Source organism: Eulemur rufifrons, chromosome 2 (assembly GCF_041146395.1).
Source record: "Eulemur rufifrons isolate Redbay chromosome 2, OSU_ERuf_1, whole genome shotgun sequence".
In the NCBI taxonomy this organism is placed as follows: domain Eukaryota; kingdom Metazoa; phylum Chordata; class Mammalia; order Primates; family Lemuridae; genus Eulemur; species Eulemur rufifrons.
In genome coordinates, this window is record NC_090984.1 from 59,952,469 (window position 1) to 59,980,084 (window position 27,616).

Genomic DNA, 27,616 nt, shown 5'->3' on the forward strand with positions numbered 1-27,616 from the left:
TGCCCTCCAAAACTGTGTAAGTATTATAATTACTTGGCAGAGACTGAAGTCACCTCTATTTTATTTCTCATAACTGTGTTCATTTGTTGAGATTTGTTTAAATCCAAACTGTGTGGGCGTCTAACTGTTGGCACTGAGGTTTCCTTTCTCTTGAAATTGTCAGCAAAATATTTTGCCCATAAATAATGTTTCATCTAGACTTGCAAATGACAGCCAACACTGCAGCCTCTTTTTTCTTTTTTTCTCCCCCCGAAGGGACTATGCAGGCAGGAAGCGAAAAAAGAAAAAAAGCCAAAATGTACAGTTTCACTGTGGAGTCTGGGAGGGAATGTCAATGTGGGTATTAAAGTACACTTGGTTGTAAATGTAGGTACCCTGACAGATAGGCTATCGTGGCCTTGTTAGATCGTGCATATAGAAATAGCTGGTTAGCTGGTGTGGCTCAGGATGCCCTTGAGAGATGCTCAGGTCTGGTTGTAAATTACAGCCCAGACCCAGGTTGTATCTGAAAGCGAACCCATCAGATAGCCCTGGAACTAAAGGCAGAGTAAGAATTTTCCTCTTAGTTAAGTCCGCCCTAGGGAAATTTTCATTTATAATTAGGAAAAGAAAAAGGTAAGGAGCATTTACTTGTCATATCCTTGTCTCAAATATTGTGTGCATTGAGCACAGAGAGCACAAGAATGAACCCAAGCAGAAAACTAAAGAAAAGAAATCGATAAGACTACTGACGAAACCCAGTTGCCCTTATCTTGCCTGTCTCTGATAATGAATGTGTCTTCTCAGCACAGTCCTCACTTGGTTCTCAGATTTCCTAGGGAATTAGCAATGAATTGGTGGGGCTGGGTCAGTCTGGGCCTAACTTAGTCATCTCTGGATAATACATCTTCCTTTCAGGAAGTCCCAGGGGACTTTTTGTAATGGTAGTGAACATGGTGTACAACAACAACAGATTTTACTTTGGATCTGGGACCAAACTCAATGTAAAACCAAGTAAGTTGAAGTTGCCTATAAGAAAAAGTTAACATAGTTAACTTTTATTATACTAAATTCCTTTTATCAGTTTGTATTTGAGTATATTGAGCTTTTATTTTGTGTTCTGGGTCCCCACTCATAACATTTTATTATTCCTTATTCATATGTAGTTTGAACAGATATAAAATGTAATAAACAAATCCTATGATTCAGTAAACATTCTGAAACTGCCAACTATGCTCTTGGGATGTTATATAAGGAAAATATCCCTATTTAAACTGTTGCTACTTGACAAAAGAACATTTGGGTATAATTTAAAGTACCTGTGAATGTCTAGGATTTCAGAGAGAAGACATGCAAATTAAAATTGTATGTATTTTTTAAAGATGAAAAGAATTAGATAGCCTTGATAATACTCTAATAACTAACATTTATTGAACACTTGCTATGTGCAAAGCCCCTTTCACACCTTGACTCATCTGACCCTCCCACCAACTCTCTGGGATAGATATTATCATCCCCACTTTCACAGATGAGGAAACTGTGTGAAAGTTAAAAACAAAGCAAAGAGGTTGAAATAACTACCCAAGGGCTCATGGCAGATGAGGGACAGAGCCAGGCCTGTCCCTAACCAAGGTCTTGACCGGGTTTGTGTAGGGAGATCTAGCACTGTGGCTCTAATAACTACAAGCTCAGCTTTGGAGCTGGAACGACAGTAACTGTAAGAGCAAGTAAGTAAAAAGGAAAATTCCACAGTAATTTTGGACAAAATGGTAGATATGTGTATGAGCAATTTCACCTGGGAAGTGCAGGTGATCAGTAACTAAATTCCAAAAGCTTTCTCAGTGTGCATTAGAAATGTAGCCTTTCTACCCTTCTTGTCTCCCTCACCTCCTCTTTTCCCCAAAATAGCTCTCCTCCTCAGGTACGCCTTCACAGTGACTCATTTGCTGAGGGCACTGTCTTCATGGTCAGATAAAAACTGAACTAACTATCTCAAGTTATCTCAGGTCTCTGAAATAGGTGAGAGAGGATATTGCTGGACTGTGTGAAGAAGAGAGAGAACTCTTTTCAAATATTTGAAGAGCTGCTCTGTAGACCCAGGAAGGGGTTAGCACAGAGGCAAAATCAAAACCAGCAGGCAAAAGGAGATGTGCCCAAGCCTCCTGTACAACCCGTCTGAACAAGTAGAACTGGGCTACAGGGGAAAGGCTGTTTTGTGAAGGGTAATCTCTGCTTCCTTGGAGAGCTTCACGTTGGGTCCTTACGGCTAACCATCAGGATGTTGCAGGAGGGATTTCTACACCACTTTAGATATTACACTGAATAACCTCTGGGCTCCCTTTCAACTCTAAACACTAAGATCCTATGACTGAAGCCTAGAGATTTAAAAGGTGAGCTCAGACCTGCTGCTGCTGCTTATTTTGATAGCCAAAGAAACAGTTCATCAAATTATTCATGAGCTAAAGCCTACTTGGGGTTTTTACGCCCAGAAGATGGTGGGATATGATTTCCCAGTGCAGTAAATGGGAAAATAAAATGAGATAACAGGGAGGAAAAAAGGAAGAAGAGATAAAGGGAATGCCTGGAGGGAGGACCAGAGGTCGAATGAGAGAAGTGGGGTGATTTTGCAGAGGACAGACCTGGCCTATCAGAATTTCCACAACCTCAACTTTGGAAAGGGATGCAAACATAATGTCAATCCAAGTAAGTGAGCAGCCTTTTATGCTGGGAAATAGGGCCAGGGGAGTGAAGTTCCTTTCAATTTAAACACTCTCAAAAGGATGTGTAATTGCTTTCTGATGGGAGGGAACTCTGAAGGTGGAAAGAATATTGTTACCACAGATCATTTGTCCTTTGAGATACAGCCTCTGAGGACTGATTGTCCAACTCAGACTGCCAGCTGCACGAGAAAAAGACTTAACGCCACTTAAAGACGATGGAGGTGAATTTTCAACCCTAGGCCCAAAGCAACGGGGGAAAGAGGATGGGGAACGTCAGGGCCAGGTTCATGTAAAGGGAACGAGCACTGTGCCGACAGAGGCTCAAGTGTGGGGAAGCTGTACTTTGGAAGAGGAACTCAGCTGACTGTCTGGCCTGGTGAGTGGGTCATTTTCTACTCAGGGAAACGTTACTGTTAAGAAAATGAAAAGGGAGGTGAAATAAACTAAAAAATATGTGTGGTGCCTCTCCTGGAGGACCCCTCTCCCCAGTGGACTGGGTGAGGAGGCAGAGGGAAGGCCAAGACACCTGAGAGGCCCTTTTAGGAACCCAAGAATCCGAGAGGAAAATGCGGTGGTCCCACTAGCACATGCATGACATCCCAAAACACCCGCTCTGGTCCACACCCAGCACTGGGGGAAGGATATGGCTCTCCACCCAGAATGGGCAAGCCAAACTGGTGGACAGCTTTACAAGGTTTATTTTTCTTGGGTCCTGTGATTCTTGGCCATCTCCCTGCCAGAGGATCCACCTACCTGTACTCCTTTCTTACTGAGAATGACCTCTCCATGGTGCTCTGTAAACTTTCCCAAAGAAGCCTGCTCGACCCCTTCCTTGGGGCAGCCCTCACCATTGGATGGGCTCTAGAATAGCTAGAGGGAGTCTGGGTCTGAACTTTGATCAAAGGAAGTAAAGCTGATCCAGAGAGCACAGCAGGTATGGCGACTGAAAGGGCCTGGGTGGACCCAGGACTAAAGTATCCATCATCTCTTTGGGGCCTTTCCTAGGCACTAAACTGGATGGAGAGCCCTTGTTAGCAAGTGCATGCATGAGTATGAGTCAGTTCATTCTGTATTTCTATTCTGAATGTATGAATAGCCTGACCATGAAGGTTCCCAGAGCTTGTAGGACTTCCCAGTCTCAGATTAAAAGGACCTTTGCAAGTTAAAAATGCCCAAATAGGCCCTGAATGAGGTTTTGGTCGAGAGCAATTACCCTTACTCACAGAACCAGATCTAAACATCCAAAGCAGAGTAGTGAATAACTATATGAATGGGTTAGACCCAAATATGTGCCCACCTACAAGCATTCCAGCTCTATGAAGAGATTACAGTGCTAGGAGACAGGATTACCCCAAACATTGCAACCCCTCCACCTTTCCAAGGCCATAGAGACTGTCCTCTGTCAGGGGTCTACCGAGTGTGATTTCCTTGGTCCCTGTGGTTTGTGCTGAGCCTCAAATCATTGTGTGAACAACGCTGCAGGGACCAAGCTAACTTTTGGAAGTGGAACCAAGTTGCTCGTTAAGCCAAGTAAGCATGGGGGCTTGAGCCACAATTGAACCCAGTCATCAATTTTAAATTGAGTGTGCTGTGTTGGCCCAGATCAATGTCTCGAACTTGCCTTAGAAATGTTTAGTGTTGCTCTTCTGCATAAACATGTTATGTATGTACAAATTCAGCATGGGTAAAGGATATTGCTATCTTGAGGTTTTTTAGGATCTATTTTCTTAAAAGAAGGGAAACAATAAAGGTACTTTTATTTCTTCACATATCTTATTTGAGTGTCCCAAGAGGCAGAGGAAGGTGGAAAGGGCTGACTCCCTCTATTCAGAGTACTAAAGTGATTTGAACATGGCCACCATAGCAGGGCAAAGACTCACATTTTCTAAGGTTCTAAATATTACTGCCAGTACCAGACTGCAGCCTCTATAACCATTATTCTGATTTATTTCCTCTGGCCCTCACTCTTCCCAATTAATGTTAACTGTAATATTGGTAATCCTTATCTCCTTGTTCACAGAAAATGTGTGAGGATTAAAAAGACACTGCTCTGAAAAGGATTTGAGCTGGAGGGGATTTTTTGAGGAGAGGAGTATTATTTTGTTGATGATACTGTCTCTTTCACTGGGGGAGGGCTAATAAGGGTCTTGCACATGAATGTGTACAAAATAAATCATTAAGGCATTCAACTAGGAGCCAAAAGAAAGCGTGGACCCTGGTTCAGCCACTCCTAACTACGTAGCCATGAGAAGGTACTCAAACTCTCTAAACCTCAGTTCACGTATAACGTGGAGATTATTATTCTAGCCTTGACTATGTCAAGGGATTCTGTGAGACTCAAATGAGACAATATATGTGAAATCTCTTTGAAAAGTATGGGTGGTCAGATGATTCATGATTTTTAAAAGTGAGATTTTATGAAAAATTCCATTTGAGGGTAAAATAAAAGGTGAACGTGTTTCATGGACTTTGGCTATGGCAGAGAAAGGGTTGAATTTGGATGTAAGGTAGAACTTTCTAATTATGAGGAAAAAAGAACATGAGAATTGGTGGCCAAGAATTTCCCTGGAGATCTTCTAAAGCCCAGAGAAATGTGTGAGGCTGGGAGATGGTAGTAAATGCTTTCCAAGGCTTTCTACCCTTCCTACCTTCCTAAGTGTGTGAGCTTAAGATTTTTCTTAAGTTTACCTAGATGTGTGCTTAGTGTTGGATTAGGTTTCAACCAAGCAAAAGAACTCTGGGAGAATTCCTGTGCTTGAAAATGAAGCACTCTTTGGTTTTTGTGGTGAAATGGATCACTGTGGGGTTTTCCAGCTCCCAGAAGCTGGTTTTTGGAAGGGGGACCACGTTAAAGGTGGATCTCAGTAAGTACTGCCATGCATTCTGCATTTGATTAGTTAGTTATTGAGACAAGTATTAATAGCAAGCTTTTTTGGAAATCTAAGCGGACTGCCAGATGTTCTCAATTTATCCAGATTTCATGGGGAGCAGAGTACTCTCCACGCCTTCCCCACTTTAACTAGAAGAGCTCATGCTTAGGAAATAGTGGACATTGTTGGCAAGCTTCATAGGGAAGCAGAAGGAAAACATCTCCTTAGCTCAGTGGCCAGTTCCATCAGAGGAAGCTGCTCTGAGATGCCACACCTTCTCTTCCAGCTGGTGTCCCCTTACAATGGCCAGTGCCCCAGCTTCCTTGCCCAGATAATATCCCAAAATCACTCTAGAGGAATCTCTGCCTTACTTTTTCTTTTCCAAACAGGAATTTATTACATCTAGTACTTCAGCAGGGAGAAGGCATGCCCTAAGTGTTCATGTTGACACTCTGTGATTTGGAACCAGGCTTTGCTCTTTGGGCCCCTCAATCTGTTTATCTGTAAACGGGGGTGATGGTTAACTTCTCCATGCCTGGACTGCAGACGTAACCTCGGAGGCCTTTCCCGCCCAGCCCATTTAACAAGCCATCAAACACAGCCACTGCCTGGTTGCTCTCTATCCTGTTAGCCTGATTTTAATCCATATACTTTTATCACTTGACATCAAATTATCTATGCATTTGTTTATTGTTTTCCTCCTCCTAGACGGTAAGTGCCGTGAGGACAGGGACAGTGTCTGAGCGGCGCTCACTGTGTCCTCAGTGCCCAGTGCAATGCCGTGCATGTCGGGGGTTCAGTGAAGTTACTGAGTGAATAAAGGACCTACTACCAGCTGCCCCTCCTTCTCATGAAATTACAGAGCTTTGTTATTGCAGACCCAAACCCTGAAAACCCACTGAGAACCTTGTCGAGGGCAAGGACAGAATGCAAGTTTCCGATGTTTGTAGTTGTATACAGGTGAGTTTGAGTGAGCAGGTACATGAGGTATTTGCAGGGCCTGATTTCACTGTGCCTACCAGGCGGGAAATACGTTGATCTTTGGGAAAGGAACCACCGTATCAGTGAGCCCCAGTAAGTGCCTGGGAGTTATCGATCATCATGCTTATACTTACCCTGTGGTCTTTTATTGTACATATGACTAAATATCTCCTTAATCTTTAAGTCAAAGAGTATTGGAGTTTAATGATGAAAATCATTAAAACAAAATGACAACTGGGTGCTGTCCCCCAGCCCTAACCCTCCAACCATATCCCATGTCCCACTCCATGCTCACAAAAATTTTTTAAACAAGGGGATGAAAGAAAGATTGCCTATGGGGATATGAGCAGTTTGCCAAACACTGGTAAAATGAGATTTTGTACAGGTGTTGATTCCTAGGTAAAAATGGGGATCAGAGCTGATATCCTTTAACTAGTAAAACAAGATTACTTGGTGGAATTATGCAAATCTTTTTGAAAGAAATAAGTTGCAGAGTTGTCTAGGGAATATCACTTCGATTCTTCTCGGGCTTTCTACTACAGCTATTGCACCACTACTATTGTGCCCTGAACAGAGGCTTTCACAGGCTTAATTCCATGGCTTAGTCTTTATTCCAGTATCAAAAAGAGGGAATCCCAACCAGAGCTCCCATGAGGGAGGATAGATGCGTGCTAATCACGTTAATCTATTATCAGGATAGCTTGGGCATTTTTGTCAGACAGCACAGTGCTGTGATTTATAACACATTCATCTTTGGGAGTGGGGCAAGATTATCCGTAAAACCCGGTAAGTAGGCAATATGTCACTGAAGTGGGAGGTTTAATGTGGCTACTGAAGCCCACCGAACTCACTACAGTATTTGTAAGGCCCAAGTGTTGAGAAATTAATGGTTTATGAAGACTTAAGTGCATTCTGATGTAGAAAGAAATGTTAAAGTAGTGGCACAGAGGACAGAAAGAGCTCACTGTGGAGGAAAAATAGTCATGTAGATGAACCAAAAATAACAGACTGAAACAGCCCAGAGAGTTGATCCTGAAGAAAAAGGCAGAAAGTTTGGCTGAACGCTTCCAATTCTCTTATACCTGCCTTTAATAGTGCCTCTGGGGCACAGTTTCTTTATCTGTAAAATGAAAGCATTTGATATCACCTCATAAGTTATTTTAAAGATAAAATAAGCCAAGGTACGTGAAAGTGTTTTGGAAATTCTTAAATGCTATACACATGTAAAATATTATTGTTATTTGTTCACAGAACAAAAAGAACTAGGTCAGATCATATCATTCTTTTAACATGAAGAAAATATGTAGGTTCTAAGTAAAATATCTATTTTCATGTGGATCTGTAGCCATAGGCATTAGGGAAAAAAGCACTTTCTCTCCTACTCAAGGGGAGTGACTTGAATGCCACCCAAATGAGAGTGGCAGGGGAGGGGAAGCCATTCTGTAAAGGCCTGCATTACAGTGTGAATTCTGGGGGTTACCAGAAAGTTACCTTTGGAACCGGAACAAAGCTTCAAGTCATCCCAAGTGAGTCCAATTTCCTAAGCATTTCCTCTTTCTCGTGTTGTCTGCTCTCTGATTGTAACATTTGGAGCTCATAATGGGATATAATGGGCCTGCTCTTTTCTGCCTGTTTTCAGGAGATTGTATAAGGAACCCGCATCCACCTCTTAACATTTTAGTTGTATCATTTCATCTAATTTGTGTTCATTTTTAATATTAAAAAAATAAAGCGAAGACATTGCCTGTGAGGCCAATGGAAAATAGTCAATTTGCAAAAGATAACTAAAGAGAAGACAAATGGTGCTTTTTACCAAACTTGAAGCACAGTGAATGTCCTTTAATCAGAGGGACACTTGGCTTTGGGGGCAGAACAGGACTCAAGTGAGTAAAAAGGCTCCCATGGAGTCATTGAGCTTATGAAACAAACTCGGGGGAGCAGGAAGCGGCCACTCATCCTGACCTGGATGCTATTCCATGAAGTTTCAGGTCGATTGAAGTTAAAATTAGGGCTGATACTGTGTCAGGAATCTCAAAATTGATAACTGTAATGGAAATGGAAGAAGGGCTAGCTACACTTGTTGGATAAATAGAGTCGAAAATCAAGAGTTTGATGGCGATAGACCCAGAGATGTGGGTAGGTAGAGACTTCATTGTAAGTGTTGCACTGTTAAGTACCCAAATTTGAGTCAGATGGCCTGTGTGTTATGTGTAATGCAAAAAGAAAATAAGATGTAATCCTCTTTGTAGGTGAAAGGGCCGTATCTCTAGGCCTTCGGTATGAGAAGCATGTGTGGGCTTGTGTGTGTTTTTGGCTGACTGTGAAACACTGTGGGAAAGGTGGAGGCTATACATGGACCTTCGGGAGTGGGACCAGACTGCTGGTCAGGCCTGGTGAGTAAGGTATCAGAGGGGTAACAGAAAGATTGAGGGTAGAATGTCTTCATGTCTCAAGAAATGATTGTGTAATGGAAGATGAGCAGGAGTTCTGGGGGATCACTGTTGCTTGAGTTTTTGGGGATCACTGTTGCTTGAGTTCTGATGTCTGGTTCTAGCAAAAGAATTAACTCCACTATATAGGAACAAGGAGGTGGGTTCTCCTGTCCCCTAAGAGCTCCTCCTGAGATATATCTGTCCTCTGCCAAAAATGTCTTGTATCCAGGATATTTGTCTTTGTTATCAGTGCCGGCCCAACCTGCTCAGCTTGGATCACTCCTCATCTGCAAAATAAGGATAATAATGTCTAAGTTCATGGCACAGTTGTTGCCCAGAGGTAATGTAATATATGCAGATTCTTAACCTGCTTGGCGCATACTAAGTTCTCCATGAATAATAGTTTTCTTTGCCCTTCACCAAGCAGATCATGGGTTGAAAAGCCCAACACTGCAGGCCATTTTTGTAGAGGGGTTGGCTATAGTGTGACTACAGGATACAACAAACTCACCTTTGGAAAGGGGACTATGCTTCTAGTCTCTCCAGGTAAACTTTGACCACCCCACCCTTGTTTTATGTGGTTTAAGGCTTCTACGTGTATTGTATCATCCTTGGATTGCATCATACTTGTCTTATCAGTTGACCTTTTGTGAATTTAAGATTGAATCTTAAATTGGAAATAACAGTAGAACTAATTCACTAGGTCATATCGAAGTAGAGACTAATGCCCTAGATTAGGAAAAACATAGTTTCTCCAGAAATAGCCTCACTTCCTGTGTAAAGCCTAGACTGTGGTCTCTCCCCCAGGCATCCTTCACATTCCTCTAACCCTCTGTATCCCAAATTCAGCTGTGGAATCTTAGACAATCTGCGGCACATACAGCTACAGAATCTTTTATTACTGGGAATATCCGCCTATTAAAACTGAAAGATCCTTGAGAACAGAGATTCTTTTATATCCTGTGAAGTGTTTAATAGGGTCCTTTATAAAAAAGTAAGTGTTTGAGAAATGCTTGCTTAATTGAAATTAAGCACGCAAAGAAATCAAGTTTCCGGGCCAAAGGGAAGAAGAGAACAAAGTACATGACACAGTACATTCAAGTGTGTGGTGGGAAGGGAGAAACACTGGCTTGAGAATCGAACAGAGCCATGCTTTAGTCTCTGCTGCCAACTAGCAATGTAACTTACAGGAGATCTCCCGCCTCCAAGCCTCAGTTTCCTCATCTGTAAATGGGGAAGTGGGTCCAGATGACCCGTCTGGCCCCTTAGCAGCAACAGTCTATGAATTTATCCCATTTGGGGTAGGGAGTATTTTTTTCTTACGTGAATAAGTCTAATAGCTCTATTAAATCTTGAGTATTTTGTAACTCATTAGGGTAAACCAAGAAAAGGGGTAAAGTGGCAGAGGGAGTTTATTGTGAGGCATTGGACACTGTGGGCCTCCTGGGGAGGAGGAAACAAACTCACCTTTGGGACCGGCACCCAGCTAAAAGTGGGGCTGAGTAAGTATGAGATTCTATGGTAGCTACAAAATGTATTCTGGTGACAGTAAACAGGAGAAAAAGAGATTTTTTTTTTCTGTCATTTCTGTCATTACATCTTATTTTTAATTTATCTAGAACTGAAAGATTCAGAATTGTGACACTCAGACAAATGAGTGAAAGTATTCAAACAATATATGAGCATATTTTCTTTGGGGTGGAATTTAGCTAACCATTAAGCCTTTTTCCAAGATACGAGGCTGACAGAAGCTCTGTTCAACATTAGTGTTTTCAACACTAGAGTTGAGCTAAATGGAGCCAGTTAGAGGAAAAATCTGGACGAATAGAAAATTGCATGGCCATGCTCTAATAGACCCTTCTGCTTCTACTGCCATGGATTTAGAGGAGCACTCAAGGGAGGGTATTCAAGGTCATTTTATCCGTGCTCCAAATAAGCTGGGCCCAATTCACTCCAGAGATTATGTCCCCTCACACTAGACATTGTTCAATAAGAGTCAGTGAAGCACAGAGCCCGGGGCTTCTGATTTCAGTCCAGAGTCCTAGATTTGATTTGGCCCCAACTGGCTGAGTGATATTGAACAAGTGTGTGCCTCAGACCCCCCCAGTAGATAAGGGATGAAAGCACTCAAAATCTGTAGTTCTGGGATCTCACTCCTGTACTACCTTAGAGTTTATAGGACTCAAGGGTACGGAGTCTTGCTGACATTTCATAAACAAATTCTATAACCCTAAGGAAATTATCTTGTTAATCAATAATCTAACTTAACATAGAAGTAATAGCCACCATCTCAGCACCTCTGATGTGTGGGTGCGATGCTAGATGCATGACATATAGTATTGTTTATCCTCAAACAACTCTGTGAGGGAGGAAGCAGTGTCCCTGTTTTGCAGAAGAAGAAACCAAGGTTCAGAGAAGTAATTGCCCAAGATCCCAAGGCTAGTGAGTAGAAGGGCCTAAATTCAAAACCAGGTCTGCCTGCCTGATCTCAAAGCTCTGCTCTTTCTGCTACATGATGTTCCAGACCCTGTGCCAGGGTTTGCTTAGAAATGAGAGATGATACCAATCGTAGTGAGTAAGGAAATACTTGGAATTTATCTTTTCTGCCCTGAGATATTGCCATGAGTTAGAGATGGAGCTTTAGGAAATGTTGACCTAGACACCCCAAATGTCTAAAGGATTCACTTCCCCTTTCAATGATGAAACAAAACGGGCAGGGCTACTGGGAGCATTTACCCCAACGGGGAGAGGTGAGAGGGGAGCCGGCAGCAGCCAGTCCCTTGTTGACTGTCCCTTTCCCTCACTGTTTCTTGTATTGTCCCCAGGCGGACCAGCCACCAGTGTAACTGCTCTGCAAGTGCCTGACTCGTTTGTGAATGATAGAAAATGCAGCAGGAGGGCACTTTGTACATCGCCGGATCGTAGAACTTTAGCTCTGAGAGGGAGCTTAGAAATCAGCTAGTTCAGACCTCTTTATTTTCCGATAAGGAAAGTAAGAGCCAGAGAGGTTGGTTGAATTGCCCAAAGTCATAAAGTCAGTGAGAACAAGGGCTGGACTGGAATCTGGGGATCCTGGTCCTGGAGCCGTATTCTATGATTGTTGTTTGGTGAACTAACCTTCTGGTAGGTAGGAGGTGTAAGATACGTTCATGAACAGGGAAAAACCAAGTGGGTTTTACTAGGGCAGTAGGAAAAAGTGCTTCTTAATATTAGTGCCTTGCTATGGGCACTCTGGACCTGCTCCCCAGTTGTGGTATAAAAATGGAAGGAGAAAGAAATGGCTCATTTTGTCACAGTACAAATCACTGTGGGAAATACTGGAGGCTTCAAAGTTATCTTTGGGACAGGAACAAGACTGTTTGTTGAGCCAAGTAAGTTCCATGAAATAACCTGATTTTTGTTATAGTTTAGGTATATCTGTTTTCACTGATTTTAGGGGGGAGGGAAATGGTTTTATCTGCTATTTAAATAAGAAGACAGTTGCATTATGTGAGGTCCATAGGCATCATTCTTACAAGAAACATGTAACAAACACTTAGTAAGTGGGTATGGATAAAACTTTCCTAGAACCTGTCTAGAACTGAAACTATATTTATATAAATGATTTTTTCAGCCTGGGTATTAGTGACATCTTTTATATAATCCACTATGTACAAAGCAGAATCTTCTGTTGGGTTCCGCCTTATTTGTTGCCATCTTTGAATGGTCTTAGGAAAATGAAAGTTAAATAGTAAAATCATACCTCCCACCACTTTGGTGCATGCATGCAGACACAGTAGCATCCTTAGTAACTAACTTATGTGTAACTGAGGAATCCCAGGCTATGGCCCAGTTACAAGGTGCCATTTTGTATAGAGTTTTGTCAGAGTGTGAACACAGGCTTGCAGAAACTCGTGTTTGGAACTGGCACCCAACTTCTGGTCAGCCCAAGTAAGTCAGATCTCCAGAAATGTGTAGCCCCACCCTTAACATTGGGTTTATATTTACAGCATTTACTCTGGTCTATAATAGATTATTATTATTACTATTTCGTTATTATTCATCATAGTAAGACTGCTAGCTTGGAGCATACATTTTCTGCCGCATTATTCTTTTTACCCTTTAAATAGAATCTCTGTCAAGATATAAGGAGAAAAATGTTTGTGTTTCCTTTGAGTCAAGTTTCTTATTCATTTAGTTCCCATCTCTCTGCTGAAGGTCAATATGAATCTCACAAAGCTTTGGTTTTTATACCGCATGCTTATTACCTCTCTTAGAAATCCTTCTTTGATTTTTCCTTGCCTAAGCACTCAGATTTTGCAGCTCACATTTACCCAGAGTATACTTAGCTTTTAACCTCTCCCAAAACTGGCCTCCTTGTCCAAATAATTATGCACAGTAAAAATCAGTTCAACTCAGTAAATGAGAATTGAGTATCATCAACAAGCCAGGGACCACAGTCGTTTTAAAAAGAAAGAAAGAAAAGAAGAAAAAGAAGCCTAAGATACAGCTCCTGACCTCAAGAACTTCCAGTCTTATCGGAGCACAGCACTCATAATGAAAAGCCTAACAATTTATATGTGCATGTGCCAGGATGGGGCGGGGGTGGGGAGGACAGGGAGCCCCGATGGCTGGAGACAGGACAGGGATGACAACAACAGACCCCATTCCCTGGCAGAGGACAAGCACGATTCTACCCCATATGTTTCTGGAAAAGGATTCGAGTCTGTTCTGTGCTGAAATGTTTGACTTTCTTGAGGACAAAAAGCCCCGTTGGCAGTTAGCATCCTTAGCGAGGTGAGAACAGAAACAGAAATGAGTCAGGCGTGAGTCACCCAGGACTCTCGCTCAGCCCCGAGAGGACGCGGTGACTCTGAGTCACGCCGAGACATGTTTGTAGCATGTGCCCCAGAACAGTGTGCTGGAAATGCTCTTGCTCCTACTCTTTCTGGCAAAGTGAGAAATACGTTTTTGCATGTGTCCCCATATGCAAAATGGTGCTTCTTTGCAAGGATGGCAGATGAAGTGGGAAAATGCCCGCCCGCTCCCTGGTATCTTTAGAAATACTCACACCTACCCAGCCTACGTAGGAGGCAGTGTTTTTCACAAAGTTTTGTAAAGATGCTGTATTTCCCAGAGGAGTATACCCAGAAGCTACGTTTGTTGGCAGCCATGATAAGGAAAATGAAGGCTGGGGACAGCTCTGGGAGGTGGTGCTGTGTCCACCCAATGGGGGACTCCCTCGAGTCCTCATACCACACGCTGCGGGGAGAAGTTTAGGATCAGCCTTGCAGGGTTTCCAGATCCTAGAGCTACTGTGAAGGGTATGTGTCCTCCATGAGAGGGTGGGCAAAACCAGGACGTTTTTGTAATACACTAACCCAGGGTGTGACTATGGGAACAACAGACTCACTTTTGGGAAGGGGACCCAAGTGGTGGTCATACCAAGTAAGTGAACTGGAATCCTCCTGCACAAATGGCCCCTCCACCCCACCCGGCCTTGTCCCCACCCTGGCGCTGGACATCCTCTTATCATATTTCCCTGGGAGTGGGGGAGGACGTGCCATTCATCAATGCCACACCTAAGGATCCTAGATGGTCACTGCCCCAAATCCTTGCCTGCCCCTGGTTTGTTCCCTCCCCTTCTCCTGGTATCTCCACTGACCACACTCCCATTCTCTGTGTAAAGCTGTCCCTACCCTTCCCTGAGGCTGGGTTTCGAGCTGGACAGAGGATCACAGAAGTGAGACATCTTGCTCGTGTTACAGGGGAGCCTGAGGCCCAGGGTCTAACGTCTATCCAAGGCCGTGCTGACGGTCAGTGCAGAGCGGCGTCAGGGCCCCAGCCCCTCACTCCCGCTCGAGTCCAGTGGAGCCATGCAGCTCCCTGCTAAGTGACCCTCAAACCCAGGGTGAGAAAAGCCGAGTGCCAGCAGCGCTCGTGGGGCCTGGGAACCCAAGGCTGAGTTTCCGCCTCAGCCCAGGTCTGCGGCCCAGGCCATGACCTCCCTGAGCCTCGGCTTTCACGCCTCTGAAGTAGGCAGCCTGGCCTCTGATTTCTTCTCATCTTTCAAAAATTTTATGGAAATTATTGTGACTTTTTTCTCGGCAGTCCTAGAGTTTCACGCAGGCAGCTCCCTGTCTGAGTCAAGGTCATTAGAAATACAGGAGTCAAAGGGCTTTGGAAGTGTTGGCCTAATTCCAGGGAGTAAAGAGGAAAGGACAAAAGCACAAATCTCAGGAAGGGCCTGCATCCTGCCCGCTCGCCCCCTGCCCCTGGGCGCCAGGACTCGGGGGCTCTGCAGACAGTGGTGCCACCCTGGGAGCATTGGCCTGTGTTTCCCAGGATTGTCAGCCCAACACCACTGGTGCCATTGGTAGTGGACGGTCACATGAGACAGGTTTTACCAAAGGCTTTCCTCGCTGTGTGCATCAGGAGGAAACCACCAACTTACATTTGGAAGAGGGACGAGCCACATTGTTCATCCTAGAGTGTCCTAGAAATGATCAGGGAAGTGTTGTCGACAGACTGTGTTAGGAAGGATATCACGACAGTGAGTCTGCAGTGTGTCTGCTCTCTCGTTAAAGGAGTCCTCTGTTGCCGGGGAGTAACTATCAGTGTGTCAGCTCTAATGACATGATTGAGGCTGTGCTGGACGAGGGTTTTGCATAATGTTTTCAGAGGATAAATCCCCAAGTTTTGAGAAAAGACTTCACTCTTTGTTAGGTTTCTGAAACAGAACTTTCTTCTTGGCAGCCAGGGGTCTACCCTGCCCCTCAGCCCTACGGCTGAGACTCTGTTACCACCGGCCCTCAGATCCGTGAGATATCTTCCCCCGGATTACAGCACGCCAGCCAGAGTGCTAGCGAGGCCGGGGGGTGCTGCAGCGGGTGGGGCAGGGATGGGCCTCCTCTGGCTGCAAGAAGCCTCGTCCTTCCCCCCAGCATAGAGCAAGGCTGGGAATCGTCCTGTCACAACCTACTGTTTACTCAGTGCCTGACGTGTGCCGGTGACCATACTCTGTTCGTCATACAAGTTCTCGTTCAGTGCTCACGTCCATCATAATGATAGGTGGCTGGTATTATGCCCATTTTACAGACAAGGAAACAGCGGGTTGGAGTAAGTAACTTGCCCAAGATGATACAGCTAGGAATAACAGAGCTAGAGTTTAACACAAATCTATTTAATGCTAGGGCCTTATTTAATGCCACTACACTGCTACTACCATGCCTCCTGTGCTCGGTGACGGAAGACCCCACGCCTAAGAGGCCACCTGTTTGGTCCTTTGTTTGCCTGTCCTGAGCCTTCTTACCATAGTGGCCATGACATGGTGACTCAGCGTTTCTGAAGAGCTCAGTAAAGTCACTGGACTGGGTTGGCAGGATGCAGGTATGGCAGGGAGAAAAGGAGGACTTATGGGGACTGTGTATTGGGCCTAAAGTTACATGGAAGGAGAAATTTATCATCAGAATCATGGAACAGGTTTAGAAGCTTTGTTCTCTAAGAGAGAAGGCCGTGAGCGTGTGAGGCGCCGGGGACAGCTGCCCAGGTGGCAGGGCAGGTATTTGCACTGCACTGTAGCAGAGTGGGGACACAAGCGGCAGAACACTTACTTTCGGGAGTGGAACAAGACTCCAAGTGCAGCCAAGTAAGTGCCTGAACTTAGTCTCTGGCCAAAGACACAGAAAGTCCCTACTCTGCTTTCTTAGATGATGAATCTGTACTACCTGAACTAATTTTTCATATTTCTTTTTGAGGCTTGAATGTCTTGAAATTTGAATTCCCAGCCACTAGCTTAATAGTAGTTTGTTTTCTAATAGTTGTTATTGCCAGGGGGAATTGGCCTTTTCATCATTACAGAGACAGACTCTTTTGCTGTTTTTAGATTCCCTTGAGACAAAAGATCTTTATCAGAAAAGAAATTGTGACTGTGCCAAAAGATTTATTTTTGTTACCATTTGGTTTTCATGAAAGGTGATGAATTACACTTCCCAAAGACTCTGGGCATTGGACACACTCACAAAATTCCGTGTCCAATTGAGAGATATGGGAAAAACTTAAAACCTAAATAATGCCATAAAAATAATAAAAAGTTTTGAAAATGGAAGCATACAGAAGTTAAAGAAGAAATGAAATAGTCCTAAGAAAAGAAGGTAGCAGGACTGCATTAGAAATGAAATAAAATATTTAAAAGATTGATGCATTCGATAAATATTTATTGAGCAACTATTTTATTCCAAGCACTATGCCAGCTGTAAGGAAGGAAAGGAAGCCGAGGAAAGGAGGGAAGGCAAAAAGAGAAAGGAGAGATGGAAGGAAGGAAAGGAGGGAGAGAAGAAAGAAGGAAGGGAGAGACAGAGGGAGGGAAGAGAGTAAAATGTAGAGCCTCTGCCATCCGGGAGTTCAGGGTGTAAACAGACACTTACAGCCCAGTGACACCATGTTACAGTGGCAGTACATACAAGTTATAATGAGAGCATGATGGAAGGCGTGCTTAACCTCCTATCCTAGTTGCCTGGTACATATATGCCTCCTCCAGCACCTTAAGCTTGGTGAGTGAGTACAGGACCCTCTCTCCTTCATCCTCACATCCCTACAACTCAGCACAATGCCTGGCACATAGATGTCACCAAATAAATGATTGTGAAAAAGATGTCTTCTGGCTAGGAGAGTTGGGGAAGGCTTGGGTGGAGGGGAATTACTGTATAAAACATATTGGTTTAGACATTAACAAGTATTCTTCAATAGAGAGCGTAATTAGACTCAAAACTGGGAAATTACAGAATCCATCCAAATGCACGTGGGTGGGAGGAAGCCCATCTCTCTGGGGAAGAGTGCCGCTGTATTTATCTGTTCTTTGTGTGCTTCACCAAAGCCTCTTCCCTGCCATGGGTTCAGGCTGGATTTAGAAAGCCTGAAATCTCTCATACTTCTCAAGAACCAGAGTTCAGAAGCAAAAGGATTATAATATCTGTGATAGGGAAGCAGCACAAATGAGTTTTAGCAGCAAAAAGGAAAGAGATCTGATGATAAATATATGAAGTCTATGTCTCCGCTTGAGAGACCACCCAGGAAATAGTTGTTCTAAGGAAATTTTTCTTCATTAGGACCAGAATCATCGTTGAAACGTATAGCTCCAAGGTGTGTTAGGGAGATGTGCAGAAAGACGACCAAAAATTCACAATTAGGAAAGGCTTTCAAGTTGCCCTTGTTCGTAGTAGGTAAACCCTGCAGAGTGTTAGGGCGGTGCGGACCCTGCACCTCGACTGCATCCACTTCTGCCCTGGAGCTGTTCCCAGCAGTGGCAGGAGCATTTGCTGCACAGCTGCCTCGGTGGCCAGCAATTGCCAAAATAAAACGAAGCTATTTTGTGACAATTAGAAAGAAATAATCAGCATCAATGAGGCTCCTGATTGTGCCTGCAGGGTGGGTAGGAGGAATTAAGACACGGGGGTGGTAAGAATTTTCTCTCTTGTCGGAGAAAGTTTGACATGGGGGAGCCCAGAAATCAGAGACAGGTAGTGGAGAGCCCCAGCCAGGCTGGTCACTCCCAGGTTAGAGTTCTTGTAAAGCACCCTCCTATTGTGTGGCATCTAGTGGCATCAATAAGCTGATTTTTGGAGCAGGCACCAGACTGGCCGTGTACCCACGTGAGTATGACCACACAAATGACCAGGGCAAGAAAAACCAAGAACTTGTCTGTGAGAAAACAGGCAATGATTTATAGCAGACCTGGGGATACAGGAAGCACTCGTTTTCCCTTTCTACAAGTTCTCTTGGTGACTTAAAATGTTCCCATTTCTCATATTAAAGACAGAAGTGCCAAGAGCCAATTGAGTAAATGAAAATCTGACCAGAATAATTTACAGAAACCTAAAAAGAGTTCCAGATACTCGGTGCTTTCAAGCGAAGCCGATAATATCAGCACCGGATAATCTGAGCACTCAGGAAATTAGCTAAGTGCCCTTGGGGGAAGAGATGAGTTAATGGCAAACACAAATTCTGTTTTATTGCAGCAGGTAGCTAAATTCCCTGGATTGTCTAATGAGCATGGCACGGGGATACCTGCTCAAAGAATCTTCCTCTCTGGAGTCTAGCAGTTTAGAACCCTCTCCTAAGGGTAAAAGTGACCCAGACCCCTATCTGAATGGCAAGTAAACCACATGAAGTAACAAGGTGTGGAGGCAGCAATGCAGAGGGAGGCCCACAGACCTGGGGGAAATTCTGGCTCTACCCTCAGCAGCTATATTCAATAAAGTCTTCACTTTCTCCGCAGCAAAATGACAATAACATCATAACATCATAATCATATGAGATAATGCCCAGAATATAAAAAGTACTCAATAAGTAGTAGCTTTTCTAAAATACTACTATGATAATTATCATCATTGAGGCTTTGCTATACTAAAGTTTACATTACCATAAAAAGAAAGGGGAATAGTTTCCTTCGGAAATAGGAGATCTAAGAAACAAAGACCCAGTGAGAATTTTAGATTGGTGCTCTGAGACCCAAGGGGGTTCAGCAGATTGGCCTCAGGAAGGTTATCGCAAAGACCTTACCCGCGGTGGGGGTACGGCAGTGGCTCCAAGCTAATCTTTGGATCAGGGACCAGACTGAGCATCCAGCCAAGTAAGTAGAGTGGGACAAGTGTGGACGTTGACAACTATTTTTCCTTTGTCCAAGATGCTGACTTGAGCCCAGGTATTTTCCTCTGTAGGATCCCAAATGTTTCTTTCTACTCATTCCCAGAAAATCCTCCATCCAGCATTCAGTGCTCTGGAGACATTGTCCTTAGGCTGAGACTTTAGGAGTCACAAGGCAGGTGATGTGTAAGTCGTCCTGCACCTTCCACGAGAGTATCCAAGATACTTCTGCCCTGAACGGGGGTTTTTGTTCTACTGGATTCTTGGTTTATCAAAATCACATGAAATCACAGCCTCAGCCCAGGGAACCACAGCAGAAGGGGGCAGGAGGAAAAAGACTGTACGTACCAGAGACAAAATTTCAATACAAAAGAGCAGGTCTAACTCTTAGGAATGTGATTCTCCTGTCCTTAAATAGGAGAGAAGTGCTTCTCCTATGTAAGTCGTAGGTCCCAGGAGTTTCTGTAATGGTGTCACCTGCGGTGTGAATACTGGAGGAATGACTGGTAAACTCATATTTGGGAAAGGGACCCAAGTGTCCATCATAACTGGTGAGTCATCCCAAGTGGCACCGTTTGCAACCCCATGGGCCAGTGTCATTAATTCCTTGTCCAGGGATATTAGTTACTACTATGGTGAGGCTAACTGTGGATGTTATAACTAATTGTTTTACAGAGGCCTGGGAAGGGAAAATGCATCACTATCAATCTTGAATATTTGTGTTTCTCTAAGTCAAATACATTAAAATTTGACTTTAATCATTCAGAAGGTATTTTTAAATGCCTCCTATGTGGCTATCACTCTATAAAATGTTACACTGAGTAGGAAGCCTAAGACAGATGCCTGACCTATCCCCAAATAGCCAAAGGTACAGAGCTATTGTAAATTAAGCAAACTGAAAGCTATTTTAGTATGAACCGATTGACGATGTCGATGAGCACAATAGAGATTCAGAGGGATAGGGTCCCAGCTGCAAAGCTGGCCTAGATGGAGAAAGTTTTATGCAGTATGAAGGATTATTTGAGCCCTGAAGGATGGGTAAGATCTATAGGAGCACAGAAAGGGAAAAGGGGGGAGTTCCAGGCATAAGGACAACAAGAAAGAAGGTGTGATCTTGGGAATGAACAAGGCATATGCATTTTGTCCTAAGTAAACACGTCTAATAATAAAGTTGGATGGAGAGCATGGGAAAGAAGGTGTCTTCTTAGACAATGGAGAAAAGGAATACTAGCGCATTCAGGAGAATACAGCCACTGGGAAGCTGAGAATCCAGTTGAGAAGTGCAGACCAGATGTGAAGGTGAGAGGAACCAGCTGTGATGCAGGGGCCTCCCCTCTCCCTCCTTCCTGAGTGAGCTCAAAGGGGGGTTACCCCAAGCCTAAGAGGAGGAGAAACCTAGGGGTTTCTGTAATGGAGACTTTGGGAGTGGGATGCAGGTGTTGCCTCCCAGTTGCAATTTGGCAAAGGAACCAGAGTTGCCATTACCCCCGGTGAGTCTGCCCATGCTTGCTGCTTCCGACGCCCTGCAGAGCCTCAGTGGGACTCGGAGTCAGTGTCACTCACTCTCATTTCTGGGTTCCCAGCGCTTAACTACAGAGCACAGATTTATTGGCAAAGGAGTTTTCAATCACTGCTGCGCCCTTGGGGATCTGAAGTACGGGAGCATTCTGACATGTGCTTCTGCAGTTAGTTTTGAATTAAAATGACAGCTTAGGGTCTAGAATAGCTGAACTTCCACACTGAAAAATCAATCGGTCTTGCTAAGGCTACCTTCTGATAGCATCAGGGGTAGGATGTGTTTTTCTTAGTAGGGTGGAATAGGATGTCTCTCCCCATGGGGCTCTGGCATATGCACCCCTAAAGACCTCCAAATTAAAAATGGCTCACTTCTTATTTTCAGACAAGATACGGTTGCACTAAAGGTATATGGGGACGAAAGTAACAGGGGACTAAAAAATATTAAGTGCCTCTAACTCAGCTCCTGTTGCCATTCCTCAAAATCTCACGTTGTGAGTATGGCATGGCGTTTTCTGGACCAGCGCTGCCCAACGGAACTGTCTGTGACGATGGGGATGTTCTGTCAACCAGCACTGTCCAATACAGTGGCCACCAGCTGCACGTGGCTACTGAAATGAAGTTTTCATTTTTAATTGAATTCTAAGTTGCATTTAGTCTTGGTTAATTTTCAATTAAATAGCCACATGTAGCTAGAGACTATCATGTTGGACAGGGTGGTCTAGACCCTCTCCAGTCTGACACCCGCTGGCCCCAAGGCTTGAGTGGATGTATAACCAGGACTCAAAGCTGGGCCGCTGGCCCCCACAGCAACCCTCTTTCCCCTCTAAAGCCAGACTCTGTCCTGCAGCACCTGATCCACTGCCTCACCCTCAAGGCCACACTCTCTCAGCGCTTCCACACTCTTCCACGTCCCCGCATTCCTACTCAAGACCCCCACTGAAGACTGACAACCCACTGGGATGTGTCAGCAGAGCTAACCCTGTCTCTCCCCTCCCAGTAAAGAAACTATGCCTCAGGGCCTTAACCCACAGCGATGTCAGGCCGCACAGGTATGTGGAGGTTGGAAGGGAGTAGGCAGAATCCTTCCCGGCCAGAGCTCTGGTGTCTCCCCCACCTGACCACGGAGCCTACGGCCTGCTCTGCAGCTCCGGATCCAGCCCACACTGCAGGCAGCTCTGCCTTCATTGGCATCCCAAGGACATGCCGAGGGCTGTGTTCTTTGGTTTTCATCCAGCTGGATGTCTGCATGGCCAAGGCCACCCTGGCTGGCTCAGCAAGTGGGGTGCACCACGGGTCTGAGAAACCTTGTTCACGTATGAGGAGCTCTGGGAGCAGAGAACCACAGGGGCAGGAAGTTCTAATCCCAACCCTGCTGGAAACTCTCTGGGTGGCCCCAATGTGCTAATCCTCCCGGCAAGCCTCTGCTTCCTCCTCTAAAGGCAGGAGGTTGGAAAGAATAAACAATGAAAGTCACATTAAAAACACAGAATCCTACGGAAGTACTAAAGAATGAGTCTCAGCACTAAGGAAATGCTTCCAGCAGCTCCTGCTTCCTGGGGCTGCAGAGTAGAAACTGTGACTCCGTGTTACTCAGCAGCACTTTTTCATGGCAATACCCTGGCAGCGTCCGGAGCTCTAACTACTAACCTTTGTTCAGTACTTTACAGTTTATTAAATAGATGTTTCTGTGAAGAAACTCTCATTTGTTTCTCAGAGTAGCCTGGTTAGGAAGGTGGATGATGCAACATCTTCATCGTACACATGAAGTTCCTGAGACTTCACAAGCTGATATATCTAGTATTTACTGGATTACTCTTTGGTAGAGCCGGGCCTTGGACACAGGTGTTCGGATTTGTAGTCCAAAACTTTTATCAATGAGAGAGAAATCTCCCGGCAATGCAATAGGTGTTCCACCTTAATGCCAGCATGTTAGAAACCTCCAATTCTAGCCAATGCCCGGCCCAAGTGGAGGAGGCCACTCCAGGTTCCAAGACGTATGGTTTGTGTTGCTGGGCCTTTTTTCTTGCCTTTGCCCTGCCAGAGCTGTGTTGTTTACTAGGCTTGCTGAGGTTTTGAAGATGTTCCTATTAAGTATTATAGAATAAGCAATATCATTACATAGCCCTGCATTTCTGGTTTCCTTGACTGGCAGGCAGGGCCTGGCAGAGAACGTTCAGTGTGAGCCTGGCCTCTTGGCGGGGACTGATGGCTTGTGCCTGTCCCTGAGTCCCAGTCCGTTGTTAACAGCTGGTTTCTAAAATGTTATTTCCCATATAAAGCCTGAGCCCCTGACTTGCCAGCCCCACAGGGCCCCGCTCTGTTCATCACTGGCAACTGGACTGGGTTGGGGCAAAGAGGGAAACAAGAGCATCTCCTGACCTTGGTCCTCTTGGCCCACAGATATCACGGACCCGGACCCCGCCGTGTACCAGCTGAAAGACTCTAAATTCGGGAACACCTCCATCTGCCTATTCACTGATTATGCTTCTGAACCGAATGTGTCCCAAGTCAAGGAATCTGATGTGTTCGTCTCAGGCAAAACTGTGCTGGACATGAGGTCCATGGATTCCAAGAGCAATGGAGCCTTGGCCTGGAGCAACAAAACTGATTTTGCATGTGCAGACACCTTCAGGGAGGAGAAAGTCTATTCCAACTCAGGTGAGTGCAGCCTTGATGCCTTTTTAAGCTGTTTCCTTGCTGCAGGAGATGCCTGGTTCTGCCCAGAGCTCAGGTCAATGGTGTTAAAAGCTGCTCTGATTGGCGGTTTCAGCCTCATCAATTGTCAGCAAAGCCCCCACACTCTGTTTACTAAGGAACAATGAGCCCTGCCCTGGCAGTTCACAGAATGTCCTGAGCAAAAAGCAGATGGACAGGTGACAGGAGAGAGCACTGGCCCAGCTTCAGTCTCCCTGCTCTGACCTCTCATCTTCCCACCTTGTCTTGGGCTGTTTGCCCCTTCCTGCTCCACCAGGCCCCGTTCAAATGCCCTTCTCCAAGATGCCTCCCCTCCTTTCTCTCTGTCTGCCAAAATACCTTCCCCTGCTCCTAACCTGGCTCATTCACTCATCCATTCAACAACCGTTGACTGTGCCCGTATGTGAAGGTACCAGGTGCTGGAGTGGAGGAGCAAAGCCCCAGCCGAGCTTCCGCAGGCAGACCTCTCTACTCTAGTTGGGGGAGCCCATCCATCCGCAGGGGAAAATCAAAGAAACTTCAGACTGTAACGTTTGCATTAACTTGGGGTTGAGGAAACAGCTACCTTCAGGACAGAAGTCAGGGAAAAGCTGAGGAAAAGCTATTTGAAGGTACCGGCCAAGCCAAGGACAGAGAGAAAACCCTGTGGAAGCCTGAGACAGGGGTGTAATGAGAATGGGGAGGAACAGTAGGAACGAGCTTGCTGAAGTCAGCAGGGCCAGGTCCCTGGGCCATGAAGGCCATCAGGGCAGATACTATTCTAAGTATACTGGGAAGCTGTTGATTGGCTTCAAGCAGGGAGGGACACCTAATTTTCTTTTTTAAAGATCGGCCTGACTGCTGTGTGGAGAATGGGTTGTAGGCCAAGAGTAGAAGCAGAAAGGGAGTGATTGCAGTGAGATGATGGAGGCCCAGGCCGGGTGCTGGCAGGGAGTTGGCCAACACCACTGGGTTTCAAAGACGAACCTTGCAGGGGTGAGAAGGAAAAGAGGGGATCAGAGAAGGTGACTGGGTTTTATGCCTGAGCAGCTGAGTCAATGGTAGCACCATTTACTGAAATGGAACAAACTAGGGATGCAGCAAAGGAACAAACTGGGGATGCAGGGATAAAAACTTTTTGGAACACATGAAAATGTCTACACCTTTATGGCCCTTGTCACTGTGTGTTTATTTCACTGCCCCTATTGGACTCCAGACTGAAACTGCCCAAGAGCAGGGTCTATGTGTGATAGTTCCCTGTGGCCTGTGTCACGTAACGTGTACTTTGCACAACCAACCTGTGTTGTAAGTAAAATGGTGCCCAGAAGCCAGAGGGCTGGTCCTGCCAGGGGCAGCGGCTCTCCCCAGCAGGTGCCCACACGCTGTATGTTCCCTCCAGATCTCTCCACGGGAAGTTTGGAAAGGCTGTGGACGTTCACCTGCCCAACAACGAGGGGGTCTGGGGCGGGAGAGTCCATGTGCTCTAGAAGCTAAGAAAATTTCTTTTTTCTCCTTTTAGAATTTCCCTGTGATGCCAAGTTGGTACAGAAAAGCTTTGAAACAGGTAAGAGAGGAGTCTAGCCTAGCTTTGAACAGGGTTGGGGAGGCAGTGAACCCACAATAACCCAGACAGGGTAGTGGGGGGTGGGAGGAATTAGTGGATGTGGGAACACAGTTATGAGGAATGGGAACAGCAGGTGGAGACCTGCTCAGAGCTGCCTGGGGTCTTGCTTGAATCCCTGTCAGCATCTCTAACTTTCTTTTCTAAGTACTAAGTTTCTTTTCTAAGTTCTCAGTACTTTGAGAATGAGTGTCGAGTTCCGCTAGACCAGTGACTCACTGCTAGGCTTCTGTATTCCCAGCAATAGTTCCACAGGCAGCAGAGCCAGCGAGAGCTTCTGGGTGGCCCAGCTATTCAATGTCTGACTCCCTTAGATGTAGCCCTAAACTAACCTCCTCCTGAGGACGTGTTCACTCCATACCCAAGAGGTTTGGCCTTCTTTTGAGAAAAGCAACAGAGCTCACACAGGCTATAGGCTGTGTCCTCTCAAGGACACCCCCTCCCCTGACACCTACTCTGGGCACATACTCATTTCCATTTGAGTTGTTCTTCCTGAGTCATCCCTCCTGTGGTTCGGCCACTAGATGCTCATGGAAGGGGCCCAGACCCAAAGCATTATGATGATAAGTTCTGAGCACCTACCTCTACCCCATCCCCAGAGGAGCTCAGAAATAAAAGAAGGGCCAAGTCCAGGTGCTGTTTTTGTTTTGAAACACAATACCATTGACCCCGGAGGAATGCACAAATACGTTTGCAAAGAGATGTGCACCGAAGCTCAACGGGAGAGGCAGGTCCAGGAGCTGAAGCCCACCCCACCCACCCACTCTGCCTTGAGAAAGCCTTTGTTGCATCCTGCAGGGCTGTGCAGACCTCAGGCGTGCACACCCCTAACCACTGCGACCTCTTGGTTTTACAGATATGAACCTAAACTTTCAAAACCTGTCAGTGATCGGGCTCCGCATCCTCCTCCTCAAAGTGGCTGGATTTAATCTGCTCATGACGCTGCGGCTGTGGTCCAGCTGAGGTGAGAGGGCAGCGAAGCTGGGAGCGGGGTTCAGGGTGCAGGTCTCGAGGCGGATCCCCAGCTCTGAGGGCAAACCTCCCTGCAGGGTCTTGCTCTTAAGACCTAAGCCTGGGCCCGTCACACTCTTCTACTCCTTCTGTTACAAGTTCCTCTTATTAATAACAGTAGCCTGAAACATTGTACGACAAAACACACTCATTTCAGCCACCTCAGCTGAGCCGTGTCTCCCCTAGGAGGGATGAAGAACCGATATTATCCCTGTTATAGAAATGAAGAGAGAGGCCAAGTAACATCGAGGGCCACACAGCTAATGGGGGGAGAAAAGAGCAACTCAGGGCCCAGACTCGTTCACACCACATGCTCTCCGCCCTCCCACAGTGTAACCTAAAGGGTCCCCACGTCCTTTCCTCAGGTCCTCTGTGCCACCATGGCTCTCTCAGAGCAGTAGAGAAAAGTCATTATGCTCGTTCATATCACCCCTAATCCTGCTCGAGCCTCCAGGACCCCCACCCCAGTGAACCTGGTCATCTTGCTGACAACTGCATCCCGTCCCACCGCCGTCAAAAAGAACTCCAGGACCACTTGCTCCTGGAACTCCAGGACGCAGCCCCACACAGAGCCATCCCCATCACATCCCTGTCCGTCCCTCGTCCTCCACAGCATCCAGCCTGACTTCTGTGCTTCCTCACCCCAGGTCAGCAAGACCAGAAGAGCCCCTGCTCCCTCGCTCCGTGCTCCGCATCGCCCTCCTCTCCCTCCTCCCGCAGAGGGAGTGCTCCCAGCCCCCGAGGAGAAGGCTCCCACCACCTCTCAGGCCCCCCGGCAATGCCACAGACAAGATCCTGCCCGAATCTGTGATGAAGATTGCTGAGGAGCTGCCAAACTGCTGCCCTGTGCTCTGTCCCGTGTTGCTGCTTGTCACCGCCTGACACCCAGGGCAGAGGCAGGGCTGCTGCAGCTCTCCCGGCTGTGGAGAAACCCCCGTCCTCCCCGGAGACTGCCTCTGCTGTCCCGCTGAAGGGGAGCCCCGGGGGGCTCTCTCGGACTCTAGCTCCTGGACAGTGTTGTGAAGAGTTTATTTTTTTAATAGTGTTCATAAAGAAATACATGTTACTCTTTTTCTCAAGATGTGGGGAAATGATCTCATTACCGAGGCCCTGCTATGCTGTGTATCTGAGCCGTGCCGTGTATATCCTGCTGCCCAAGGCTTCATTAAAAGTGATTGGAAGAGCAGA

The 27,616-nt window shown here is 45.7% G+C and overlaps 1 gene segment (V, D, J or C); it reads left to right on the forward strand.

Annotated features, from left to right (window-relative positions):
* The window catches only part of LOC138393889 (T cell receptor alpha chain constant-like), a 273,991-nt gene extending 246,375 nt beyond the window's left edge, over window positions 1-27,616 (forward strand). Inside the window, 4 exon segments of the C gene segment in view lie at window positions 23,524-23,781; window positions 25,316-25,360; window positions 26,274-26,381; window positions 27,076-27,616. Coding sequence covers window positions 23,524-23,781; window positions 25,316-25,360; window positions 26,274-26,380 — 410 coding nt within the window.